The 27,174-nt window shown below is 43.9% G+C and overlaps 2 protein-coding genes across 5 annotated transcripts in view; one reads left to right on the top strand and one right to left on the bottom strand.

Annotated features, from left to right (window-relative positions):
• Positions 1–10,080, top strand: part of PLA2G7 (phospholipase A2 group VII) — a 39,687-nt gene extending 29,607 nt beyond the window's left edge. For all 4 annotated transcript variants that reach the window (XM_008691830.2, XM_008691829.2, XM_040643562.1 and 1 more), the window contains 7 exons: positions 492–560; positions 1,097–1,223; positions 2,553–2,666; positions 3,751–3,842; positions 5,674–5,844; positions 8,040–8,188; positions 9,305–10,080. In XM_008691830.2, coding sequence (XP_008690052.1) covers positions 492–560; positions 1,097–1,223; positions 2,553–2,666; positions 3,751–3,842; positions 5,674–5,844; positions 8,040–8,188; positions 9,305–9,447 — 865 coding nt within the window. In that variant the 3' untranslated portion in view covers positions 9,448–10,080. The remainder of the gene's footprint in view (positions 1–491; positions 561–1,096; positions 1,224–2,552; positions 2,667–3,750; positions 3,843–5,673; positions 5,845–8,039; positions 8,189–9,304) is intronic.
• Positions 9,835–26,429, bottom strand: TDRD6 (tudor domain containing 6). The gene is made up of 5 exons (XM_008691959.2): positions 20,372–26,429; positions 18,858–18,982; positions 17,271–17,360; positions 13,830–13,893; positions 9,835–12,995 (listed from the first exon to the last, which is right to left on the bottom strand). The coding sequence occupies exons 1-5, from the start codon at positions 26,427–26,429 to the stop codon at positions 12,952–12,954; spliced, it is 6,381 nt and encodes a 2,126-aa protein (XP_008690181.2). The 3' UTR covers positions 9,835–12,951.
• Between the last annotated feature and the right edge of the window lie 745 nt (positions 26,430–27,174).

Here is a 27,174-nt window from a genome sequence, read left to right as displayed (position 1 = left end):
TGCCTTCCTACGTACGCTGTCTTACGAGAACTTCACTACTGTTCTAAAGCAAAGGCAGTATTAGTGCCCTTTTACAGGTGCCGACAAAGATTCAGTGATGTAATTACCAAAAGTCATATAGCTGATAAGTAGTAGGGCCAAGATTAAAGCCCTCTCAAAAGCGATGTTTAGAATCACCACATCAGGGTTTCTCGGTCTTGGGACTCCCGACATTTCACAGAAAACCATTTCTTCTCGTAGAGGGTGGTCTTACACGCTGTAGTCCCTCTACCCACTAGATACCAGTAGCACCCTCTACCCAGTCCTGATACCTCCACACATGGTCAAATATCCCCTGAGGGGCAGAGCCGCCCCCTTTGAGAACCACAGCTATCTGGTTTACCCCCTGGCACTACTATGGGGGTATAATGGCCTCCACGTTCCCAGGTTTATTAGCGGGCCCTGCCTAAGCCTGGCTGGTAGTTCAATGCTTTCCTCTTTTTGTTTGGAAGGACGATTTATTCTGCTATTGGCATTGATCTGGCATCGCATGGGTTCATAGTCGCTGCTGTAGAACACAGGTAGGTCACCTGGGCTCTACCTTCCAGAAAGATTTATAAAAGTGTATCAGTGAAATTGTCAACTGTAGTTACATGATGAAGAAAAAAAGGAGACTGAGTTAAACTTTCAGGAGCCGCTAGCTTTTCTGGGGTTTATTGTGTGCCCTGTTCATGCACCATCATTTAATCTTTGTCAAAACCCTTTGAAGTGGTTACTATTATCACTGGTTTGAGGAGGAGGGAAACGAAGCTGGAAAAGGGTAAGTAACTTGCCCCAAACCAGATGGTGAGTAAGTGGCAGCCCTGCGATTTGACTCCTGGTCTGAGTCTCCTAGGGACCTCCTAGAATTGTGAAGATAGGATGGGTGGATTTGACCCTAGCGGTGACGTTTTCGTAGACTCCCTTGGGGGCCTCTTTGATTTTAAAACAAAAGTAGAGTGGAAGAAGACAGGGAAGTCAGAAAGCTCAGAGTGAACTTGGGGGTGGGGAGGGAGCATGGCAGGGGACGAAGAAGAGGAAGAGCGAGTGTAAGTCATTGAATCTGTTTGCATTGTAGGGATGGGTCCGCCTCCGCGACTTACTACTTCAAAGACCAGTCTGCTGCAGAAATAGGGAATAAGTCTTGGCTCTACCTTCAAAGCCTAAAGTCAGAGGAGGAGGAGATGCCTGTGCGAAACGAGCAGGTACAGGCAGCAGGAGGGGAGGAGGCGTGCTGACTCGAAAGCGTATGCAAAAGGATGACGCTTGCTCATGCCATTTACATACTGCAAGGTGCACTCCTCGCTCTCCTATATCCCGTTCCCCAGAGACCTGTCAGAAGATCCTCTGAGTGATACACTTCCCTTAATGAAAAGTCTGGATCATAGTAAAAACGTAAAAATCCTGAGGGAAGACAGTACATATTCAGAAATTTTTCGCAATAGAACGTCTAAGTTTAGAACCTCAGAAGTGCTAGAAGAGAAATTCACAGAGGGGGCGCCTGGGTGGCACAGCGGTTAAGCGTCTGCCTTCGGCTCAGGGCGTGATCCCGGCGTTATGGGATCGAGCCCCACATCAGGCTCCTCCGCTATGAGCCTGCTTCTTCCTCTCCCACTCCCCCTGAAAAAAAAAAAAAAAGAAATTCACAGAGACCCTCCTTTTCAAGGCAATATTAAAGACGCTGCTTTTCGGAGATGCAGCATGGAATAGTGTTCCGAGGCCAGACCTTAGAATCCAGCTTTCTGTGTTTGAATCCCGGCGCCGTCACTTCACAGTATTGATCTTGGACGCGTTAGTTACTGTTACTTACTTACTGTTCTGCCTCTGCGTTCTATCTGCTACGACATAATGACTGATAACGTAGCTCTTTCACAGGGGTGTCTGGAAGATGAGGTGAGAGGAGGCACACTGGCTTTCACCTCTGCGCCAAGCTTTCCAGTGGGTGCTTTACATACGTCTTTGCATTTAGTCCCGCCCACTGTTCACCGAGGTAGGCATGATCCCACAATAAATGGAAGCTCAGAGAGGTCGGGCACCTCAGCTGAGGTCACACAGCAGGTAAGCCACAGAGCTAGGAGTGGCACGAAGCTATGACTACCTGCAAAGCTGGGGCCCGTGTCCTCACGCCGGGCTGTGTTCCCGTCACTAGCACTTAGCCATTTCCACTTTGGGCGCAATCAGCCGTGTTTCCCACAGGCAACTCCTACACAGACTCTAACATAAGTGTCACATTTTGTCATTTTTTTTGGTCACTTCCTTTTTCTTTTTTTTTTTTTTTTAAGATTTTATTTATTTATTTGACAGAGAGATAGCCAGTGAGAGAGGGAACACAAGCAGGGGGAGTGGGAGAGGAAGAAGCAGGCTCCTAGCAGAAGAGCCTGATGTGGGGCTCGATCCCATAACGCTGGGATCACGCCCTGAGCCGAAGGCAGATGCTTAACCGCTGTGTCATCCAGGCGCCCCTGGTCACTTCCTTTTTCTAATCTTTGTCATTTTTTTATTTTGTCATTTCCTTTTCCTGATAATCATGTCAGGTACAGACAAGAGCAAAGGAGTGTTCGCAAGCTCTCGATTTGATTCTGGCCATTGATGGTGGAAAGCCAGTGAAGAATGTCTTGGATTTAGATTTCGATGTGGAACAACTGAAGGTCAGCTTAAGAACAAGCCATTTCCCTTGTCCTGTCGTTCTTTCCTTTTCCTTCTCATCTGCTTTTCTGCTGTAACGCGAGGAATGACATGACAAAGGGCTGCAAATTAAAAAAAAAAATAGTATACGTGAACTGTTACAGCACTGAGGTAGGTATTAGGTCCACTAGATATGAAATGCCAACAGCCAGCTTTGAGCTGCAAAAACAGCAATTTTTCTGGCTCGACTCAGTACCTCCAGGGGAAGTGGTCTAAGTTCTTGGACGGCTTTTGCATATTTCTGAGCTTGATCCTGAAATGGTGGTCAAAATTGTCAACAGGCTATTGAGAGGGGGTGAAAGACTATCAAAGTGGACAGCATGACCAAAGACCCAAAAGTGTGTGTGGAGGTTGGAGTAGAGGGGATAGAGAGAACTAGAAGTACTTCAGTTCGGGCAGAAGATGATGGTCTGTTCACCTGATACAGCAAAGAGTTTTTGTCCCTTAGCCAGCCCCTCCCTCTCCTGCCTCCGTACTTTTGGACGTGTTGTCCCCTTGGCCTGACACCGTCTTCTCCCTGAGTCTTGCTGACTCTTCAACTCAAGTCAGGCATCACCTCCTCCAAGAAGCTTTCTTGGACCGCAGCGCCACCCCTGGGCTGGTGAGCTGTCTATCACACGTGGTCCTGGGCACCACCCGCTGTGTCTGCATCACGCGTCTGTGTCTCTTTCGCCACCGGTGGACTGGGGTCTCGGTGAGCATGGTCTGCGGTGCCTGCACGGAGCAGGTGCTCAAGAGATACGCGTGGAATGAACACACGAATTAAACGTGGAGCGGGGAGAGGCAGAAGCCAGCAGTGGTGTTGGTGTTTCAAGTGTGGGCGCCTACATGGATCATTAAGTTTACTTCTGAACTTCTACGAAGGCTCAACATGTAAATTGTGTGTGTGTGTGTGTGTGTGTATACATGTGTGTGTATTTCTTTTACAAGAAATCAAAAGACTTAACCATGCCCATGAAATGAATAATAATATCATAATTTAAAAAACCATTCTATTCTAACTGCCGGTGAGATAGTGATGAATATATATTGTGCTTTTTCATATAGGACTCTATCGACAGGAATAAAATAGCAGTAATTGGACACTCTTTTGGTGGAGCCACGGTTATTCAGACTCTTAGTGAAGATCAGAGATTCAGGTAAGAGGAGGCAAAGAGAGAAAACAGCAAGTTTTTGGAAGAGGGGAAATGATAACCCATGTGGGATAGGATATTTATCAAATTCTTACTGAGGAAAGGATCCTTCAGGGTTTATAAGTCTGTTCTTTTGCCCCCATAAAGTACTCTATATGAATTTTCCCAGACAGAAACCATCTACTTCTCTTGCTATTAAAAGCTCTCCCCATTCTTATGTATTTTCCCTCATCGTTCTTATTTATCTGCTTAAGGGCTTAATATTTTCACTTGGAAATGTATCTTTATATATACATTTTTTTTAAAGATTTTATTTATTTATTTGACAGAGATAGAGACAGCCAGCGAGAGAGGGAACACAAGCAGGGGCAGTGGGAGAGGAAGAAGCAGGCTCATAGTGGAGAAGCCTGATGTGGGGCTCGATCCCATAATGCCGGGATCACGCCCTTAGCCGAAGGCAGACGCTTAACCGCTGTGCCACCCAGGCGCCCCAATATATATACATTTTATCTATGTCATAATGGTAGTGATATCAGTAGTGTATTTTACAGTATTTCTAGAGTTCCCCAATATGCAAGGCATTTTTTTAATTATTTTTTTTTCCATCTTTAAGATGGATAGAGGTCTTGGGGCCCCTGGGTGGCTCAGTCAGTTCAGCGCCTGGCTCTTGGTTTCAGCCCAGGTCATGATCTCAGGGTCATGAGACTGAGCCCCAGGTTGGACTCTGCACTCAGCACAGAGTCTGCTTGAGATTCTTTCCCCCTCCCTCTCCCGCTCTGCTCCTCCCTCCACTGGCTTTCTCTCTCAAATAAATAAATAAATAAAATCTTTTTTTTAAAAAGATGGATAGAGGTCTTAAATTACAGTTATTTGAGCAAGAGTCAAGACCAGGCTCTGGTCTTACAACTTGAAAAAATATTTTCTTTCTTGAACCACGGCATCACAGACTTGATGAGGTCATGAAGAGCCAACCATATAGAACATGGGTAGGACGCTTCGTGAAATTTCATCTCACAAATTTTTAAAATCAGTTTCCATAAGGGAATATTCTCCTTTTGCCCATTGAGCACATAAAATGGAGTGTCCAGAAGGTCCAGAAACATAGGATAAACTTACTTTTAAAAAGCAAGTTACATTTTCAAATGATACACCCCTTATGTTTTTCTTCAACCTCCAGACACTTTGCCAGGTGAAGTACCTCTGACTATAAAGCTACTGGTCCAACAGTTAACTGTGAAAAAGGCATAATAAATTGACTGCAGAGTGCCTAGAAGGTCTGGAAACGCAGGGGCAATATGCATATATTGTATATGTCTTCAGACACCCCACAGTTTTGGAGAAATTATTAAGAATTTATTTTGAGGGGCACCTGGGTGGCACAGCGGTTAAGCGTCTGCCTTCGGCTCAGGGCGTGATCCCGGCGTTCTGGGATCGGGCCCCACATCAGGCTCCTCTGCTGGGAGCCTGCTTCTTCCTCTCCCACTCCCCCTGCTTGTGTTCCCTCTCTCGCTGGCTGTCTCTATCTCTGTCAAATAAATAAATAAAATCTTTAAAAAAAATTTATTTTGAAAGCAATGTAACAAAAATAAGTAAAACGTCATAAAGACACTGTATCTTTCACAATTTCTAAACGCCTCCTAAAGAAAATGATTCTGTAATTCCAAGTCTGCTACCTGTAAAGCTAATCATAGCCCCTTCCCACACTGAAGTATAATACCCGTGAGATAGCCCATAATAAACCAGGGTGGTGTGTGCCCATTAATGCTAACATCACTAGGAATTCCGTATGTCAGTCAGTGTGTAACCAGCCTTTGTCATCGTCCCCGACCTCCTGCAGGTGCGGGATTGCCCTTGATGCTTGGATGTTTCCGCTGGATGATGAAATATATTCCAGAATTCCTCAGCCCCTCTTTTTTATCAACTCGGAACGGTTCCAATATCCTGCTAATATCAAAAGAATGGGAAAAAGCTACTTGCCTGGCAAAGAAAGAAACATGATTACAATCAGGTAAGTATTTTAGTAAGTGATTTATTTCATCATCTGAAACAGAAACTTGGATAAACGCCAAAAGATAACCATTTGGTAGGCATGACAGAGCTCTTAAATTCATTGTTGAGACTTTCGATGAGGGAGATTAGATAATTTCAGGGTCTAAGTGCATTTATGCTTGCTCTTTTTAAAAATGCAGATATTTTGAGCAGCGTTAACATAAGTCCTTCATATACTGATAATTAAAATTTACATTAGGATACATGCTATTTTTATCTAAACACAAGAGCAGGCTTATGCATTTGGGGGCTGGGGTAGGGAGCAGGCTAGACTAGGAACTCTTTGGGGGAAAAAAGGCAGAGCGTCTGTTGAGATCCGCAGTGTGTACCTGTGTAGAAAGAATACGAGTTTAGAAATTCCCCAAAGCTATAATGGGGTACCCTGGAGCGTCAGTGATATGCTGATATCGGGGACGTGAGAAAGAAACCCCAGGAGAGTTTTGAACTGACGATGTGCTGTTGCAAGGTAAGGCTTATTTCGAAGAAGAAGAGGTGGTGGGAAGGAAACATAAACCGTATAGGCAGCGAGCACTATGGGGTCAGAGACTGGTGTCTTTTCCACCGGAGGTGTTCAGGAAAGGCTGCTTGGAAGACGTGGGAGTAGAACTGGTCTTGAAGGATCAAGAGACTTTAGAAAGATAGGAGGAGGATCTGGGTAGTTCAGCTGCAAGTTAGTTAAGGGCTTCAATATTTGTATGCACAAGTCTATTTAATTCTAAAACAGAAATGATGCAGAATGCCTAGCCTTCCTTAACCCCACTTCCTTACTAGGCTCTTCTCTACCCTTTTTTCTTTTCTCTGCTAGGAACCTGGACAGATCGCTCATATTTCATAGTTCATCTATACTTCCATTTATGCTTTGATTCCTATGGGCTAACTTCCCAAACCCCCACCGGTGTACTGCAACTCGCCCGACCAAGCACAGAAAAGGCCCAGCAGATTATTTGCAGCCTGTACCCTGCTCTCTGCATCCATTGGACCTTGACCTTGTAGACTTCCCCTATTTCTCCTCCCCGGGATACTACAACCCTACTCCTTGCTGCTCCTCCTATGTGTAGACTGCTCCCTCCCTTTCTCCCCTACCTCCTTTCCCTGAGGCCATTCCTCCACTGTCGGTAGCATCCAGGAGTCTGCTCCTGACCCTGTTTCTACCTGCTTTGTGCTTCTGACACTCAGGTTGTGAGTGGAAGCAGGGAAGTAGGAGCGGGGGAGGCAGGTGGCTGTGGTTCGAGGATGGATAACTGAGAGCTGTGGTTGGCTTAGCAGAAGCAGCAGCACCGGCGGGGCTGGAAAGATGTGTTCTGAACTTGGGATCTCTCAGCCTGAGCCAGGGAAATCTGGGTAGAGATGTCTGGCCACGCACTAGGAAAGTAAATTCGTGTATTATACATGAAATCTTTGGAATAGAGAAGACCACCAAGTGAGTAAAAATTGGTCTGGGAACAGAATCTTGAGGAATGTCTACATGTAAATGAAGAGCCAGTGGAGAACAGAGCGATTAGGGGAAGAAGGGAAGGTACAGACAAGGGAAGAGAAGGTCAAGAAAACAAAGGAAAAAGAAAAACTGCCAGAAAGTGTCAAATGTCTCAGAGGCAGTAGAAAATGAGCCCAAAAAAAGGCCGTTGTGCTTGATGTGAGGCTGTTGGTGGATTTAAGGAGCAGCATAAATGATACATATAAGATACTTACAGTTTAAACAATACAAGCGAAAGGGTTTCTTTTCCTTAAATCTACTTAATCCTAGGCTTATGTGCAGTGTGTTTTGACCAGCATCAAATAGATATGAAGTTAAGTGGTGTTGGTAAGCAAATGTAATAGGCTTCTGGCTCTGGGTACACACAGTCCCTACAACACGTAGTACGTTGTATCAGCTCAAAGAAAAAGAAAAAGAGCTGGAATCATTTCTTCTAAAGCCAAGATGCCAAGGAAGACTGGAATCTTTGTTTATCTAGAAGGGAAGAGGAGTATGTACACTAAGATCCCTATACGTGCAGGCTGTGACCCGCAAATACATCTAAAGAGATCAAAATCTACAAGTTTTATTTCCTTAGTTTTCAGTAAGTAGCCGGTGAGGCCAGTATCCTTCCTGCACCCTACCTACAAAAGTAATGTTGTCAAACTATGTGTCTTATCAATGTCTCATTTCTCTTTCAGGGGCTCAGTCCATCAGAATTTTGCTGATTTCACCTTTGCAACTGGCAAAATAGTTGGATACATATTCACCTTAAAAGGAGATATAGATTCAAATGTAGCACTTGATCTTAGCAACAAAGCTTCATTAGCATTTTTACAAAAGCATTTAGGTAAGAAACTAAGTATATTTCATGACATAAACCAGGTGATTCTTAGGACAAAACTGTCTTCATCCAGCATTAGTCCTGTTTTAACTGTCTCCAGCTGGTCTGCAATGTAACAACAGGGCAGTAAATCAGTTCGAAAACAAAAGCATGAGAGATTTAATTCTGCTGCTTTGCACGCTATGTATGAGTCTACCTGTTAAAGGTAATAGTGTTTCTGTGCAGACTTGGCGGACTCCCCTGCAGAGGGGCCTGGCCGCTAGTGGTGTCTAGTCCCATCTCTCTCTTTTAAAAAATTTTATTATGTTATGTTAGTCACCATACAGTATGTCATTAGTTTTTGATGTAGTGTTCCATGATTCATTGTTTGTGTATAACACCCAGTGCTCCATGCAATACGTGCCCTCCTTAATACCCATCACCGGGCTAGCCCATCCACCCAACCCCCTCCCATCTGAGACTCTCAGTTTGTTTCCCGGAGTCCATAGTCTCTCATGGTTTGTCTTCCCCTCTGATCTCCCGCCTTCGTTTTTCCCTTCCTTCTCCTAATGTCCTCCATGCTATGCCTTATGTTCCACATATAAGTGAAACCATATGATAATTGTCTTTCGCTGCTTGACTTATTTCACTTAGCATTATCTCCTCCAGTTCCATCCATGTTGATGCAAATGTTGGGTAATCATGCTTTTTCTGATGGCTGAATAATATTCCATTGTATATATGAACCACATCTTCTTTATCCATTCGTCTCTTGAAGGGCATCTCAGCTCCTTCCACAGTTTGGCTATTTGAACATTGCTGCTATGAACATTGGGGTGCATGTGGCCCTTCTTTTCACTACATCTGTATCTTTGCGGTAACTACCTAGTAGTGCAATTGCTGGATCATAGGGTAGCTCTATTTTTAACTTTTTGAGGAGCTTCCATACTGTTTTCCGAAGTGGCTGCGCCAACTTGCATAGTCCCATTTCTTAGAAGCAGCTGCTGTGGGGAGCTCCTACCCAGCGGACCAGGCTGCTGGAATCATGCATCATTAGTGAGTCTGTGCTGCCACCTAGAGGCACTGAGCTGTTTCGTGCTCTCAAAACGTTGAGTAAGCTTAACTACTGTTTCTATTTTACAGGACTGCAGAAAGATTTTGATCAGTGGGATTCTTTGATCGAAGGAGATGATGATAATCTTATCCCAGGGACCAACATTAACATAACCAGCCAGCATGTCACTCTACAGAACTCTACAGGAACAGAGCAAGAGAATTTAGATTAAAAGCACCTTTTTAAAAGTCTTGTTTAAAAACGGTCTAAAAGTGTGTGTGTGTGTGTGTGTGTGTGTGTGTGTGTGTGTGTGTGTGATTTTAATGTATTTTCTCAAATAACTCATATTGTAAACTGTGGACTATACCATAAAAGTGATTGAAGCTTAGACAAATTTTTTTTCTTTAAATGTAAAGGAAGACAGACGTATATCAAAACCATGCCAGCCTAAATTTTGATTTTAGTAAGATGATGCTTTTTAGTGTCAAAATTAATAACTACTTTTACACTACTTTAGTGGCTAAGTATATCAAAACGGGCACAATGCTAAAGAAAACGTGTTGCAAAGACATAACGCTCCTTACAAGTACAATACACGTTTTCATGCCTCTTTTTTTTATTGTGAGTAGAATTGAGTTTTAGCAACCTGGTATTCTAGGTAGAAACTGGAAGCACTTCCCTTTGATTTTTGGTCATGAGAAGAAAAATTAGATCAAGCAAATGATAAAAGCATTGTTGTACCACAGGATTCGGGATACTAACCAGTTTCAATATCTTAACTAAATGGGGGGTGGCCAAGGGTAAGAATACCGGAGACAAGGCAAAGGCAGCAGATTAAAATGGATTAAAGAGAGTTTATAATTTGTTTGCATTTGCTTGATGGTTTATCTCTGGTGGATTCTCACCTGTACTCAGGGTGCATAGGACATGACACTCCAGTTATAACACGTTATTCACCCAAAGGCTGTGAAGGATAACAAAGGAAACATTCAGAATTACTTTTAACTGGTGGATTTTTTCCAGTTAGTTTTATGTTCTTTAATTCCGTATGAAGTCGTGGAAGTGGATAGAATACAAGCAGACATTGCTTTAGTGGGCTTTGCAGTTTACTGCAGTTCTTACAAATTGAAGGTTCAAGACTTGGAGTGGAGGAAGTTAACAGCAGGTGGGGTGGAAATTGCAAGAGAACTGGAATTCAACGTGGGGCCTGAAGAGGGGACTGACTTGCTGCGATCTCATGATAAAACATGAATGGCTGAGGAGTGGCTTCTCTCAGATGAACAAAGAAAGTGGCTTGAGATGGAGATGCTGTGAAGATTGTGGAAATGACCACGAAGGATTTAGGAGTTACACTTAGTTGAGAAAGTAGCGGCAGGGCATGAGAGGACCGCCTCGTTTGTAAAGAAGTTTCTGTGAGTAAAACGCTGTCAAACAGCATGCAAGAGAAATCGTTCATGGAAGGAAGAGTCCGTCAATGTGGCAAACGTCATGGTCGTCTTACTTTTAAAAATGGCCACAGCCACCCCAGCCTTCGGCAACCGCCCCCCAATCAGTGAGCACCCATTAACATGGAAGCAAGACCCTCCGGCAGCAAAAAGACCATGACTCACTAAAAGCACAGATGATGGTTCGCATTTTTTTTTTAGCAATAAAGTAGTTTTTAATGAAGGTATGTATATCGCTTTGTTTAGACAATGCTATTGCACATTTGATAGGCTGCACTGCAGTGTAAACATAACTTTTATATGCACCGGGAAACCAAAAAGTCATTTGACTCACTTCATTATGGTATTTGTAGTGATTTGGAACTGAACCCACATCTCTGAGGTAGGTCTCTACATGGAGGTAAAAAGCTTAAAACTTTATGCTTATACATCTGGGAGTCATGGGAAATGGTTTTTGTTTCCCGAGGAATATAAAAATGTGTGCCACTCATTAGTTAAGTATATTTTGGCTTCATTATGGTCTGGTTCCTATGAATTCATAATTGTGTAAGCCTGTGTGAGCGGGAATAATCAGAACTCCGTAAGCAAGCCTGGTTAACCATGACTATTCCGTCCCCTACCCCTTCTGCTCAGTTAATAAGTCATCGTGTATTTGGATGGGGCACTTCAGACTATCTTAATGTTTTAGGGTGCAAAATCACTCCTTTTGAGAAATCTGACTTCTATCCTATCCTATAGCCATCCCGATTTTTAAAATTCTTAAAGACTTAAACTTCTTAGCATGAAACTGAGGGCTTTCTGGTCCTAATGTATCTTCTCTGAACTTTTCTGCCATTAATCCACAATTGTATCACCTGCAGGAATGAACCAAACTCGTCTCTTCTTATTCCAGGAACAAGCAACATGCTTTCTACCTCAACTGTTTATTGCAAAACCCTCTCCTTTCTACTTGTTGAAATTGTACCCAGGTTTCAATGTCCTTAATTCTCCCTGTTCCCCCTTTGGGCTTCGGGGTCTGATAATGTTTCACAGACATACATCGTTCCCCACCTTCACGTAGCAAACCTCCTTGTTTGTTTTAGGAATGAATAACTCTTCTGATTGTCCTGATGTCTCATTCAGTAGCATCTTTTAAAAATCTTTTGTCGGTGGTTCATGCAGATGCTAGAGGAGACTATAACCACGGAGAAGACCTAATGAGTTAAAATTTAAAAATATAATAATGACCCAATGTGCACATTGAGTATCTTTCAAGGAAAAGAATACTATTTCTGGTCTTCAAACCACTTCAAGAAAGGTTTTATTCTCCCCATTTGACAGATGAGGAAGATCAAGTCTCAGAATCTTGTACAACCTGTCCAGGTCACATATCTCATTAGCAGCATACAGCGAAGAGGTGTCCCACAGCTGGGATCTGTACCACCGCCCATACAAAACCCTGTTTTAACAGCATGGGCTCTGAAGTTAGACGGGTCTGGGTTTGATCAGGTTTCTGAGACTCTCCAGCTCTTTGACCTAGAGAAGTTATGTAACTTCTCTAAAAAGCATCAATTTGCTCACCTGTAAAATATGGCTAATATTGATATGCCCCTTGTGGCTGAGATTTAAATGAGAAATGCATTAAAGCACCAGCTCAGGGACTGACCTATAAGAGCTCATATTGACGATTACTGTTTCCCCCATTACTGCGGATAATCCAGAACCACACATGTTCCAGAATCATATTTCCTTTTTAATCAAATGAAACCACCACGCCTTTCAGGAGGAACTTTATTCAAATCCGGGGTCATATTAGAATACTTCCAAAATCAAACAGAATATTAGTCAAATGTTTAACTAGACAGACAGGCAAAGCTTCGGAAACAAAACAAAGTCTGGAGGAGGTACTGCTAACAAAGCCATCCCCCAAAGTAGCATCATATACTTGTCATAAACCTATAATTCTCTATTTTAATTTAAACACTATATTCAAAAGAAACAAAAATAAGGGTTTTTTTGAAATTTGCATAATGTGTTAGCAAATTATTTAGCAAAATAAATCCTCCTGGTTAGGAACATAACACATTTAAAGGGAGATAAGAGAGAAGAAAGATCCCAGATCCGTATATACAGTGACACCACTATTCATACACTGCGTCATCACCCTGAGATCTGTTTGGTTTTCAATGCACAGCAAAGTTTTCAAAAATGGCAGCTGTTGGTGACTACAAGCTCCCCGTTTGCTCGAATGCTCCGTCGGTCTGCACAAGGTGCTGCTCGTTCAAGAGCAGCTTCTGACGGACTGGCCACATCTAGGGATCCATTGTTAAATCCGTATCACTTCCAGAGCCCTTTTCTGGAAAAAAAAAAAAAAAAGAGAGAGAAACTTCAAGTTGAAAAAGAAAGAAACAAGAAAATTATTTACATGGTGCTACTACAACAATGTAATGTCCTCTCAAAATGGTGAGAATTATTCTACGGAGAAATATTCCTGCAGAGGTTGTTGGGGGTTTTTTCTTTTGGTATTTGGGTTCTCACACTCTACCTGTTATCAAAGTTTCTCTAAAATGTTACCAAATGGGCATATTTTATATTTTGCTAGAAGGATGTTAGCCAAGCTGATAACCAAGTAAATCCTTCGTTCTCTTCCGTTACTTTGTATTTTTCATGTAATACTATAGCCCCCCAGAGCTGATTTCATTCTCAGTGTACCTCGATTCTAAGAACCAGTGTGCTCCTTATGAACAAGAGTATGCAATAACCAGTCACTTCCGACAAACTGAATCTTACGAGATAAACTAAAAACCCAGAAAGAAATTCCAAGATTTCGTTTCACATACAGAGATCATTTGAATGTATGAGTTAATCAACACTGAGAAAATTCTTTAAAGTCTTTTAAAATATAAATTTATCAAATTCACAATGTAATTTTCAAGATTAATGCAATCAACAAATAAGTTTTCTTATGATAGTTCAAGAAATCCTCTTTTTGGTTATTCATCCCCAGAAGCACATTTAATATTTTTAACTAAAGAGTTGCTTTGGGTTTTTTTTTTTTTTTTTTTTTTTCCTACTACTGACATCTCAGGAAATTGAAAAACCATTTTTATTTGAGGATTCAAGATAATGGTATCTTTAAGATTTAGCAAACTGGTGATAAGAGTTATTTCCTTTTAAAAACACAAGTTACCTTCAATGGTAGTATCATCCGATGACCCGAAGTAAAGATCTTTTCTCCCTGTGTGGAATGTAGCCTAACAAAAAGAATCTTTGGATTACTACCAATTTTTTTTTGTTGCAGACACAAAATGATTAAAATCAGAAAGGGGGCCACAGAGAAACCAGGAAAAAATGGTGAACCGTGAAACACGTATCCTTTTAAAAGCATGACGATCTGATATTATAGTGAAGAATCATCCGAGTACATTTTCTTTCTTTTTTTTTTTTTTAAAATATTTTATTTATTTATGTGACAGAGAGACAACCAGCGAGAGAGGGAACAGAGCAGGCGAGTGAGAGAGGAAGAAGCAGGCTCCCAGCAGAGGAGCCCGATGTGGGACTCGATCCCAGAACGCCGGGATCACGCCCTGAGCCGAAGGCAGACGCTTTAACGACTGCACTACCCAGGCGCCCCCCCGAGTACATTTTCTATCTTTCCAATACTTCCTGCCCCGGAACCTCTCTCCTGGAGCATTCCACACAAGGAATTCAGTACCCTTTTCCAATTTTTAGCTCCCAAACCCACAACTCTGGTGTCCCGTCCCTCTTTCAAGAGCTACTATTCGAACACATTATCCATTATTAAAGACTTAATGAAGAGGGCATTCCTTTCAACAAATAACAGCACTGTGTGCGTACATGAGGTCTGTACAGAAATCAATTCATGAGACATATTCTTCCCGTGAAATGAAATTGCTCAGATGAAAAAGATTTCTAAAAAAAAAAATGTAATCAGAAAGTCTCCAGGTATGGGGTGGTTTAACCAAACAGAATCTTGTATGTATTTACCTATGCATTTGGCTGTGGATTCTTGAAAATCAACGAATGGAAAAGATGAGAATGGAAAAGAAAGTTTTAGTAAATACTGAAGCAACATAAATGAAGCAAGTTGTTATTTTTGACAAGTCGACAAAAGCGTGGAATTAATATAAGAAGGTAGAGAGAGACGTCTGATGATTTTTCATAGTGGAACATTTCAAGTGACCTCAATGTGCCCCACTAGGAGACTTGGTTTAACAAGTGACTGACCATTCATGTCATAGAATATTATGCAACTACGGCCTTCTGGTTGCAGCCAACTACGGCCTCTTTCTCACACTAATTCCAACTAAAAATTCTGGAATGAGGAGCGCCTGGGTAGCTCAGTTGGTTAAGCGTCTGCCTTCAGCTCAAGTCATGATGCCGGGGTCCTGGGATCAAGTCCCGTGTCAGGCTCCCTGCTCAGTGGGGCGCTTGATTCTCCCTCTGCCTGCCCCTCACCCTGCTTGTGCTCTCTCTCTCTCTCTCTTTCCCTCTCAAATAAATAAATAAAATCTTTAAAAAAAATTCTGGAAAGAATACAAAAAGCAACTATCTGTGGACCCTGAAAAGTAAATAGGTACAGGCCGACTGAGAACTGAAGTAAAAAACCAGAATAATGACTCATCACAGTGGTGAGATTCGCAGGTTTGTGTTCTTCTTTCTTATTTTTTCCTTCTTTGTCTCCTAGTTTTGACCTGAAGCCCCAGCAAGTCAGAGCTCAAGTCTTAGAGAAATCCCTACTTCTAGCCAGCGGATGGGGAAAAGAGGCCCCTGAATGCTAGGGAGTGAGGAAAGGGTGGGAGAGGTGGGAGATCTTCAGTGGTTTTCGTGTTTTCCTTCTGGCCCTGTCCTGAGCCCAGCCCCACTTGCTGCCTGGGGACAGCCGTCAGCAGACAGGCATGTGAAAATTTGAGAGAAGATTCTGCCCAGTGGAACTGGGAAAAGAGCTGCCCATTACCTGAAAGGGTGGAGTGGGGGTGGGGGTGGTATTATTCTGTCTCTTGTTTCTCTCTCCGCTTCGCTCCGAAGGCAGGCTCAGTCAAGTCAAACAGAAGTGCGTGACAGCTCAGAGGGAAAGCTTGAGAGAACATGGTCTGTGTAGAGGAGCAAGTAAAGGGGACCCTTGAGGCCGGAAAGTGGGGAGGAAATCTCAGAGAGAAAAGGAATTGGAAAATGTGAACCCCTAATACTGTATAGAACTGATAGAAATCCCTAGGTCAACCCTGAGCTATGCATATGCAGAAGAGAACCCACTCAGATGGCAAAGCCTGTAAGACCCGATCTGCTCCACACAGACCTGCGACCTAAGTTCCTGAGTGCCTTATGCTCTTGACAGACCCAAACACCCCAGCAATGGCTTTGAAAAGTACACTGAAGGGCGCTGGCTGGTTCAGCGGGTTAAGCGTCTGCCTTTGGCTCAAGTCGTGATCTCTGGCTCCCGGGATCCAGCTCCTGTGTCAGGCTCCCTGCTCAGCGGGGAGTTTACTTCTCCCTCTCTCTTTGCCCGCCCCCTTGCTCCCCTCCACCCACTCCTGCTTGCTCTCTCTCAAATAAATAAATACAATCTTTAAACAAACAAACAAAAGTAGGAACGCCTGGGTGGCTCCGTCATTAAGCATCTGCCTTTGGCTCAGGTCATGAACCCAGGGTCCCGGGATTGAGTCCAGCATCCGGCTCCTTACTCAGCAGGGAGCCTCCTTCTCTCTCTCTTTTTCTCTCTCTCTCTGACAAATGAGTAAATAAAATCTTTAAAGAAAAAAAAAAAGTAAACCGACATTGGAATCAACAAGCACAGGAGAGACAGAACTTGTGTTATGAACCTAACAGTTGATCACCCGCTAAAACAAAAAACTTCAATATTTTCTAGATTTTAACAGGATCCAAAGTTTTACAACATAATATTCAAGACATTCAAGCCGTAATCCAAAATTACTCAACATACAAAGAATCAGGAAAAGTTCATCATTTTTCAAGGCAACCATTAAATGGCAAGCCCCGAGATGACCAGGTGCTGGAATTATCTGACACAGATTTTAAAGAAAGAACCTCAACAAACTGCAAATAGAATAAACTCAAATGCCCAGATGTCATAACAGCGTGGGAAACTGTCCCCCATATAATTTTAAATGAAGAACACAGAGTATAAAACTATGTCGAATGAAATCAGTTATGCTCCAAATATGTAGATGATATCCTTACGTTCCATATAAACAAAACAATTATGAGAGAACACAAAACAGATCCATTTCTTTGTTTCGGATGGATGTATTACAGGTGACAGATACTTTCTCCTTTTAAACTCTGCATTTTTCCAGATTTTCTACATCAAACACATTTTATAAAGGTCTCAGACACCAAACGATTTTCATGTTTAAAATCCCTCCAAAAAATCAAAGAGTAAAACATTCGTAACTAGTTTGCCCAAGGGGATACCTGGCATAAAATCAAGAATCACTGATTTTATGCCTGCTGTTTTTCATTGTTGTTATCCCAGTATTGGTATTTTTTTTCCTCCATTATTCCCAAACACAAGGGCTTTGGAAATAGCTTAAGTCACCTTTCAAAATGAAAGACAATGCTCTCAATAATTAGTATTTATATAATTCTGTACCTCAAACGGACTCTTATCCAATTTGGGTATGCCATTCCAGACATTCTCAGGGTTCACTATCTCCTCCATACCATTTGAAAGGTTCAAAACCTGCAAAAGAAAAAAAAAATAATAAAAACTGGTAGTTTCCAAAAACTGTAAGTGATTTATGGACCGTAACAATCCTTCAAATGAAATATCTCAAAAGGCAATGAAAATGATTTTATTAAACTTCAATTCAACAGAACTTCTGTTCAACTAACATATTGTGTATCTACGCCTAGAGATCAAAGATGGCTAAAAATGAGATCTCAAGAAGTTCAAAATTTTGTGGAAAAACAGACCTATAAGCAGAGCATTGCAATACAATGTAGGAATTACAGACCTCTGTAGTAGGAAGAATAGGAATATAATATAGATATCAAGCCAAAGGTTTTTGGTGGGAGGGGGAGGGTGAAAAGATGGATTTATTTTTTTTTATTAAAGATTTTATTTGTTTGAGAGAGAGGCTTGAGAGACAGAATGGAGAGGGAGAAGTAGACTCCCCACAGGGCTGGGAGCCTGATGTGGGACTCGATCCCAGGACCTTGGGATCATGACCTGAGCCGAAGGCAGATGCTTAACCAGCTGAGCCACCCAGGCGTCCCAAAATGGAGAGATTTAGAAAATAATGCTAGTGAATGCTTCCTGGAAGAGGCAACACAAAATGAAAATGAAGTTGCAATGAAAATCTTTAAAAAATAAGTGAAAATTAATCACTCTGGCAGGGGGACAGAATACAAGTGAATAGAACTGCGTTATTAAATATATCGGAGAAGCCAAGTGGAATGGTATAAATAAGAGAAATCAAACAGTTTGTCGTCCATCTAATATAAGGTACAAAATAGAACCATAAGGCTGGAGAAGAATATGGACACCCAACCCTAGAAGACTTCCAGGTCCTCTAGAGGACCATGCCGTGTTAATGAGCTTGACTTTTCTATCCTAGACTAGAGGTTCTCGAATTTTAATGGTATAAGAATGCCCATTCCTGGTCCTACCCCCAGAAATTCTGAATCGGCCAGCCAGGGCAAGGTCTAGGGATCTACAATCTAAGAAATGCACCTAGTGATTCTGATACGGGTGGTTTTTAGATCACAGGGGAAGCACCATCAACTGGAAAGCCCCAGCAAGTTTTACAGGCAGGAATGCCCTAGTCAGATTTGCATTTGACAAACTTCACACTGGCAGTTCTAGAGAATCAACTGAAGGAAGACTAGAAGAAGTAAACCAAATAGAAGGGTAACAGAGCAATCTACTTGTAAAGTAAGAGGCTTAAAACCAAGGCAGTGGCATTAGGCATAAAAAGTTTTAACTAAGTGATAAGAAGTGGAAAGTGTAGAATTTGGTGACTGATAGGATGTCAGAGACCAGGGAAATGAAAGAGTCTAAGATGGTTTCTTGCTAGGATGTTTGGAGATGCTGTGAAATGACTCTTGCACTGCACCAAATTATCAGGAGGAATGATTCAGCAAATGTCTGTTCAATTGCATTTCCTAGTTGGTAAAGTCCGGTAAAATTTCCTTAACAGTCACCAAGTACATTTGGAGGTAAAATACTTCCACTTACCCTTGTGCCTTCTTCAGAGATTTCTAGAATCTCACATTTAGACCATGTGTTTCTTAGACTTGACCACACAACACATTTGGATCCAACGGTAAATCCTTTCAGAGCGTAGGTTTTCTCTGGTTGAGCTGCCAAAGTGAAGAAAGCCTCAATGCATACCTCTTGACCCGTTAACGTTAGCTACGCAAGCAAAGCATTTTCTTAATCTGCACTTGCATTCCTATATAATCAACATCGTGTATGGTCTGAGTCTGTCTCTTTTCCTGAACTTTATTTTAAATTCTTCCGGTGCCCCATCCCAAGATAATTCCTTTCCGCTTTCTTCAAAAAACACCACCATGATTTGATGTGTTTTTGAAGGATATGAATTGGATTCCTGACTTTGAAACTTGCTCCTAAAGGCTGGTTATTGTTGCCACATGTGGTGTGGTCCATGGTTACAACAACCATTTCTTTAGCAAAGCAGCATATTACAAGTTAGCAGCCATTCTTATCATAAAGCTATTACTCATTATTATTAAAATGTGGCAATGAGGACTAAAAATCCAGGGTAATACTTTAGTAAATCACAGTATATCCACAGAGTGGCATACCAGAGAGTTAAAATATTTTGAAAGCATGTTTAAAGGATTAAAATGCAGGATCACCCACTATGATAATGTGATTTCTGTTTAGTTTTTAAAAATGTATGTAAATAGACACACAGAGACAGGGTGAAAGACGACAGCAAGCAAGTGGTGGGATTATGGTAATTTTCATTCTCTCTAGACTGCTGTTTTCTCTCTTCTGTATGATGGCTCAAATTTATCAATATAAAAATTGACATAAAAAGTCTAACATTATTTAAAAAAACCCTCAAAGTCATTCCATGTAACTTTTAAATCTTATTAAGTAGCCAAGAAAATATCCATAAATGTAATTTATGAAAAAGTTAGTGATAATAACTTAACGTTGAGTTTGAACCTAAATGAAATATTGAACCTCAATATTTACTCATGGCTGTTCTCTTGTATGGTTAATATAAGCTCCCTAAATCCAGTGTTTGTTTAGGGGTTTCTAAATCAATGGCAAGGTATATGCATAAAACAAAACAGCTAAATTTGAAAACTGCAAAAGTAACCCCTATCATCAATTCATGCCTACAGTACAGTGCTTAGCAAAGGAACGCTGTTTTGTTAAGACTCACTAAAATACATAACCTCTTGATTTTAAAGCTTATTTGTTTACATTTTAAACATAATTACTTTTGGAGACAAATTTTAAGCATTCTACTTTTAAACACAATATTACCAATTCAGCATTTCATCCAGCACGATTCTACATTGATTTCACAACTTAATCTCCCCACATTTGAGATGCCCTTCATGAAAGCCAAATCTGATTCTCTTTTCAGGTTCTAATCCTTTTCCCCCAAAATTAACATAAAAAACCAAATAAGACCAAAAAAAATGATCATTATCTTTAAGACAAATAAGTACTTTCGAAAGGCACTGAGTTAAATAAGAGAAATCACCTACCTGAGACAGGATCTTGTAAAGCATTATGGGGCTTCCTTCCAGCTCTGGATTCTTCCTCAGAGAACAAAGTCAATGATGAAATGGCATCTCTGTTGTTATACTCTGTAAATTCTTCTTTATATGTATTCGTTTCAATCTGCATGTTGGGATCACGATTCTTTCCATGGGGATGCGATGGTGACCGGGGCTGGTCCTCGAAACATTCCACACAACTTGACTCTCTTGTGTCTTCTGCACACGTAGGTTCTTGGGCCTTCTGACCAACTCTTAGAGACGTGGGATTTATTTTGTCATCCAGACACATCTGGGCTGCGGGTAATTCGAGTTCCGGCTGTTTCTCTGAGTCACAGCTCAGGGGGAGCTGCACCGTAAATGGCTGCAGGGCGGCTCCTGGGTCACAGCCCTGGGGCAGCGGCACGATTGGAGGCACCAGGCCTAGCTCTTCTTTCTCTTCGTCCACGACGAGAGAATGCTGTAACTCAAGGGACTCCAGTTCCAGGAACTCTTTGGATTCATCATCAGGAGAAAGGGGCACCTCGAGGGAGTTCAGTTCTAGTATCTCCTTTGTTTCGCTCGCCTGTGGTAGGAACGTGTTAAATCCTGTCATGAGGTAGTTATCATCAAACTTGTCCTTGTCAACCATATGGCACTCTATTTTACCTTCCAGTACCTCGGGGCCAATTTTATCTTCGCATGGGTTTTCAAAAGCTTCAAAAATGTCATCAGTGTCAGGGTCATAGAATTTACTTGGCTTGGTTTCGATAACCTTGAAGTCTTTTTCAACTCTTTCAGGGAGCTCATCTGTCTGTGGTTCTAAGTATGGTGTTTTCTCTTGTCCAGGTTTACTGCTTGGTTTCTTAAGTCCAGCCTCAGGACTGAGGGGCCCAAGGGCTCCCTTTGTCTCTGGGCCTTTTTTTTCATAGGGCAGATCGCTGTTACTAATACTAATCTTAGAATATTTCTTCATTTTCTCATTAATACTCTCTCCTTTGCTTTTCAAGTCAACAACTGCTAAAGGGATATTACAAACATCCCTTTTGATTTCTAATATTGTTATCTCCAACACATCTTCTGTTACTATTTCATAAAAGTAGTCATTTCCCTCTTGAGGGCACACACCTTCTGAAATATTAAATCCTGACAGGCAACATGGAAAGGCTTGCATGGGGACCACCAAAAGTTCAGAAGGAATGTTCCAGAGTGCTTTGGGGTCCACACAATCTTCAATGTTTCCAAAGTCTACAAGTCTGACGGATACAAGATAATCATCACAAACATTGGTGATAAGTGCCCGATAATAATGCCCATCTTCTCTGTATCTCACAATGCAAGGATCTCCAATATGAGGGCATGGGACACAACTTCGCCAGTCTGTTACCTGTTCTCCAGCAGTTTGTACTTCTACTTCTAAATACTGAAGTTTCTCAGTATCAGCAAACTGACACCAAAAATACTCAGGTCCATCTATCACGGTGGCATAAGCTCTTATCATCTTCATCTTTGGGTTATACCAGTCAAGAAACAGTGAAATGTCGATGTCGGTTTTGTTGACAGACTTCAAACAGGCACTTGTAATCATTTGATTAGAAAGTCCTGCTTGAGATTTTTCACTGAAAGCATATCTGCTAATCATATCTTCTGCTATGATCCCATGTTCATCCGCAAGAATAACTTCCCACCTGTCTTGAAATTTAACAAATTCACATCTTATTTGAACCTCATCTGTCCTTCGGGAAAAGTAATGCATCATTTCCTTGCATTTTAAAATCTCAGGGACCCAAAGTCCCCCCAAGGAGCAGTGAACGCACAGTCCTGGTAACAGTGCATTCATAAGGTCAAGCACACCTACCTTGTTAGTATGAACCATAGAAACATTGCCGTAATCGATAAATTGTACAGAAAGAAGGTCATTGGGTTGCTGTTCCTTGACCACAGCTCGATACCATAAGCTGTCTTCTGGAAAAATAGCACATATTACATCCCCTCTCTGCAAGGGTGGACCTGAATAGTATTCTGGCCTCGTTCTTACATCGTTTAATCTCTCTGAAAGATGAGTGATTTCAGCTTCATCTTCTGTTAGTTGAACATAAAAGTCTGAAAGGTCATTTATATGAGAAACATACACAGCTGTTTTAAAGCCAGGCATTATAATCTTCTGAGGGAAGTCAGGAAATTTTAGCGGCAAATCTTTGTTATAGGAGCCTCCTATGTTTCTCTCTGAAGGAGTAGCTTCTAGTTCTGCCGCTTTCAAAGGTGGCTCAGCAACACTTTCTTCTTTCTTTTCTGGTGTTAGTGGACACGCTTGATTACCCTGATTTCCCACACAGTCCTGATCCGGAGCGACTAAGTTTGTCTTTGCTGAGCTTTGTAAAAGCTTGGTTTCCTTACATGCTGTGCTGATCTTAGATTTGTAGGATTCTCCCAAGATCTCCATACTACATAATTTGTTCTCTACTGATTTACTTACGTACTCTGTAGGTGACAACTTCATATTTTCCTTCTTAATTTCAAGAGTTTCAGTTGCAGCAAGGAGTGCTTCACTTTCTTTTTTTCTTGTCCCACCTTTGTAGCCAAGGAGCCCTAACTTCTCATTAATATTAGCATTAATTTGAATACTGTCATCATATAGTTCTATAATCAGTCTTCCGTCTGGATCTTTTGCTACAACCAAAGCCTTCAATGACTTATCTAAAATAGTCTCCTGAAACCACGTTGTAATTTCTTCTGGGATATGATCAGAAATATCAGATAATGAACATTTAACGGCTTGCATGGGCAAAAGTAAGACATCATATGCATCACTAGGTATTGGAAGCAGATCATCATTTGTTACCACACACATGTTTCCAAAATCCACAAAAAAGACTTCATTTGGTTTTTTTTCTATTATTATCCCCCTATACCAGTTTCCATCAGTATACTTGGCAAGGCACAAGTTTCCCGGGATCAACGGAGATGTTTTTAAATTCAGCAAAGCTTTACTTAATTGTGTAATGTTACAGGACAACTGTTCTAAAATACTCGCATTTCTTCCCAGTTGGCAATAAAATGTCCAAGGGTCATCAACGTGTGTTACATACACGGATTCTTCACTCCCAATTTTCATATCATGTGTCGAATAGTAGTAAGAATGTAGCTGAACAGAGGACTCCAGAGGCTTCTGAAGTTTAACGGGTCTTGCGAGTCTCTTTTCTACCAAAAAATGGCAGGCGCTCTGAAAGGGTGTTAGCAAATCCACAACATTAAACAGTTCATCTTGTACTGAAGCCAAAGCAAATATCGTGCATTTTAATTCCAGATTCTCTTCCCATGCATTGTCTACAAATTCACTAAAAGCCTGTATTGCCTTCTCATCCCACGCAAAAGGATTTTGACCAGTTGGTTGAATTAAATTATATAGACTGCACCGAAAAGCCTGAGCCTTAACCTTGAGAAACTCTTCACTAATTGAGTAAATATTCTTCACAGACACCATTTCTTTGTCTCCATAATCTACGAACATTACTTTGACATGCTCTGCGGATTGCGCCCCGCTAATCATGGCTCTGGACCATTTTCCATTTACCGTTCGTTTTGCCAAGCAAGCGGGGGTGGTCGCCTGGTAAGGAGCAGCCGTGTTCTTGCAGTGGTCCTGGATATTACACATCAAAGTTTTAAATCCTTGAATGTTCCTGGTCAGCTGACACCAGAAGTAGCCAGGGTTTTTGACATAAGACACCTTGACTTCTACTGTACTTCCGACTTTCAGCTCTCCTTTACAAGTAGAGCCTGGATTAATTTCCAAGAAATTCCGTATAAGAGGAGAATAAACAGATACTCTTTTCTCTTTTTCCCGCACAACTAGTCCAGTTGGAATACCTGTAATGACCGTCGTATCAGTCAAAATTTCTGAAACAGATGTCGTTTTGTCTCTCTTGGCTTTCTGCTCTGCTTCTACCTTTTTGGCAGGAGACATCTTGCTATTCTCAGCAGTAAAATGGCTTGAAACATGCCCTGGAGAGTGGGCATTTGTGGGAACATTTTCCTTTGTTTCAAATTCCTGATACTTGGCATACCCAGCCTGAGCAATTACCTTACTAATGTTTTCTTCCCCTGTTCTCGATTCATCAAGAATCTCAATAACATATTGATTATCCTGCTTATCAAGGACGTGGATAACTAATTCTTTGTGGAGCACAGTCTTTTTAAAAAAGGAAACTGCCTCCTGGCTCCAGTTTTTCCCCAAAGGCCAAATATCTGCTAGTGTGCACCTTAGAGCCAGTATGGGTAGCCGCCTAAACTGGGGAAGCAGCATCCTCACGTCATACCAATCCACATTTTCCAAACTGCCACGGTCAACTAGAAACACATCCACACTCCTGTCATCTAACCGGGAGACCATAGCCCGATAATAGCCGTTTTCTTTCCATTTGACGCAGCAAAGGTCATCGGGTTCGGGTTTCAAAACGACGCCATCCAGCTTACTGGCTGAGGAATAGAAACTGCACATTCTTCTCATCAACTTGCTGAACGTGCCTTTGTGTTTCCTCAGCCGAATCCAAAACTCGGAAGGAGTGTTGACGAACTCTACCTGGGCATCGTAGAAGGCGTTTATCTTTAACCTGATAGACCTTAAGGCCGGGAGCGAGATCTCTTCATCCACGTCTTCGGCGGGAGACGGAGACTGAAAAGCGGCTTCTGGTTCTTCCTCATCCTCTCCGATGCCCTGGCTCTGAAGGAAACGGTCGGCCGAGCAACAGGACTGGACTCCAAATACACAGTTCAGATTGATCCCATCTTCTCCGTACAGGGTGACGTAATACACGTGCTCAAAGGAACAGTAAAATTCAATCTTTGCATTCACTGCCTGGCCAAGTATCAGCGCCTTCAGGTCACCGACCTGTGACCGAGACCAGCCTCGGCCGCCGTCCCAGAGTCCATACAAAGCGCAAGGGTAGGTCACCACGGGCATGCGAAAATACTCAGGCAGCAAGTAGCGGAGGCTGCTACAACTCACTAACTCCTTCCTTCCATAATCTACATGGAGCACCTGGGCACAGCGCTGGGGCCGGAAAGTCTCAAGCAGGAGCGCTCTGTACCAATGTCCGTCCAACCCGCAGGACGCACACGGAGAGCCGGGCTTGTCTGGGCTCTCCTCCCTCTCCTCCCAGGTGCCACTGGTCGAGTTCTCATCCCCCGTGCCCGTGGAACCCCGGTAGATCTGGGCCATGCTCTCGGACAGGCGGTGGATCTCCTGTGAGAGGCTCCGGAGCTGGCAGTGAACGCGGTGGGGGTGGCACACCTGGGTCACCACCACGGGCTCTGTCACGCCCCGCTGCAGCTGCGGGTAGAAGTAATCCAGGCCAGGTTGCTCCTGCTTGGGAGGGACTCGCGGGAGGACCGGGGCCCCGGAGCCCATGCCCACAGTGGCCGCCTTTAGGTAGCGCTTGAGCAGCGAGCGGAAGAGGCTGTCGGGCACCTGCCGCGCCAGGCCGAGCTCCTGCATCTGCTGGAACAGCCCGGGCACCTCTAGAAGGACCAGGCGGTGGAGCAGCAGCACGTCCAGCACCCGGCCGTGCACCTGCTTGCCCTGCAGGCTGCTGAGGAAGTCCACGGCACTGGACGGCCAGTGCTGGGGCTCGCCGTAGCCTCCCCCGCCGCCGCCGCCCGCCGGCACCAGGCCCGCCAGCACGCAGCCCAGTACCTCGGAAGGCAGGTGGAAGAATTCGCTGCGCCCTGGCGCCAGCGAGCCCGCGCCGGCCGTGATGGTGCGGCCCTCGTCGAGCAGGAAGACGCGGCTCTCCTGCGCCTGCTGGCTGACCACGCGGCAGCGGTGCCACACGAGCCCCACCTGCACCAGGCACAGCTCGCCTCGGGAGGCCGAGGCACCGCCCAGCGCCCACGGGCCGCGCGTGGCCGCAGCTTCCTGAATCTCCTGACTCAGCCGCACGTACTCCTCCCGCCGCTGGCCCACCAGTCCCCAGAGCTGCACGGGGATCACCTCAGGGTGCACGTCCACGAACGACACCCGCAGGACCAGCGAGGCCCCCGGCGTGGGCAGCCCGGGCGTGGAGCACATCTCCCAGGCGCGGCGCGGCCGTCGGCCCCTGAGCCGTCAGGGCGGCGCGGCAGGCCCGCCCCCGCGCCCCCGGTGGGACAGCCCCGCAGACCCAGGCTCAAGGCAGAGAGGGACCTGGAAAGCCGCCTGGTGAGGCGCCCCCTTGGCGACTCGCGCCGACTGGTAAGACCAGCGGCAGGACCAACCGCCCGCGGTCGCGCCGCGAAGGCATTTGCAGCGCGCGGCGCCAGGCTTCCGGGCGCGGGAGGCGGGCCGGGTGGGCCGGCGCGTCGACGGGGAGCTGGAGCCCCGGGGCGGGCGGAGGCGAGGACGGGCAGAAGGGGCTTCGACGGCCGTTCCGCGTGGCGGCAGGGCCGGGACCCAATCTGCTTCTCAGAGCGCCTTCCACCGTGGAGGGCGCGGCGGCAGGCCTGGCGCGGTGGGGGGCGGGCGGGCGGGATGGGGGCGCCGGAAGCAGACCCCGGAGTGAAGTGCTTTTCGGCCGCCCGCGCGGTACTGAGCGAGCCCCGTGTGCCCGGCGCGGCTCTAGGCTGGGGAGAAACGGGAAGGAGAGCGGGAGGCGCCACTGGCACGTGCCCGGGCGTTAAGGCCGAACCCTCAGAGGGCCCCGCGCTCCCGGGCTGAGGCTGAGGGCGCGCCGGTGCCCTTGCGTCCCGCGGCGCAGGGGGTGGCTTGGGCGCATTGAGTGTTGTGACCCCCAGCAAGTTGCTTACCTTCTTCCATGAACCCGTTCCTTCACTTGAAT

This window comes from Ursus maritimus, unplaced genomic scaffold, assembly GCF_017311325.1.
Source record: "Ursus maritimus isolate PB19 unplaced genomic scaffold, ASM1731132v1 scaffold_29, whole genome shotgun sequence".
NCBI lineage: Eukaryota > Metazoa > Chordata > Mammalia > Carnivora > Ursidae > Ursus > Ursus maritimus.
Note: the sequence above shows the minus strand (reverse complement) of the source record. Positions and strands in the feature narration are given on the sequence as shown.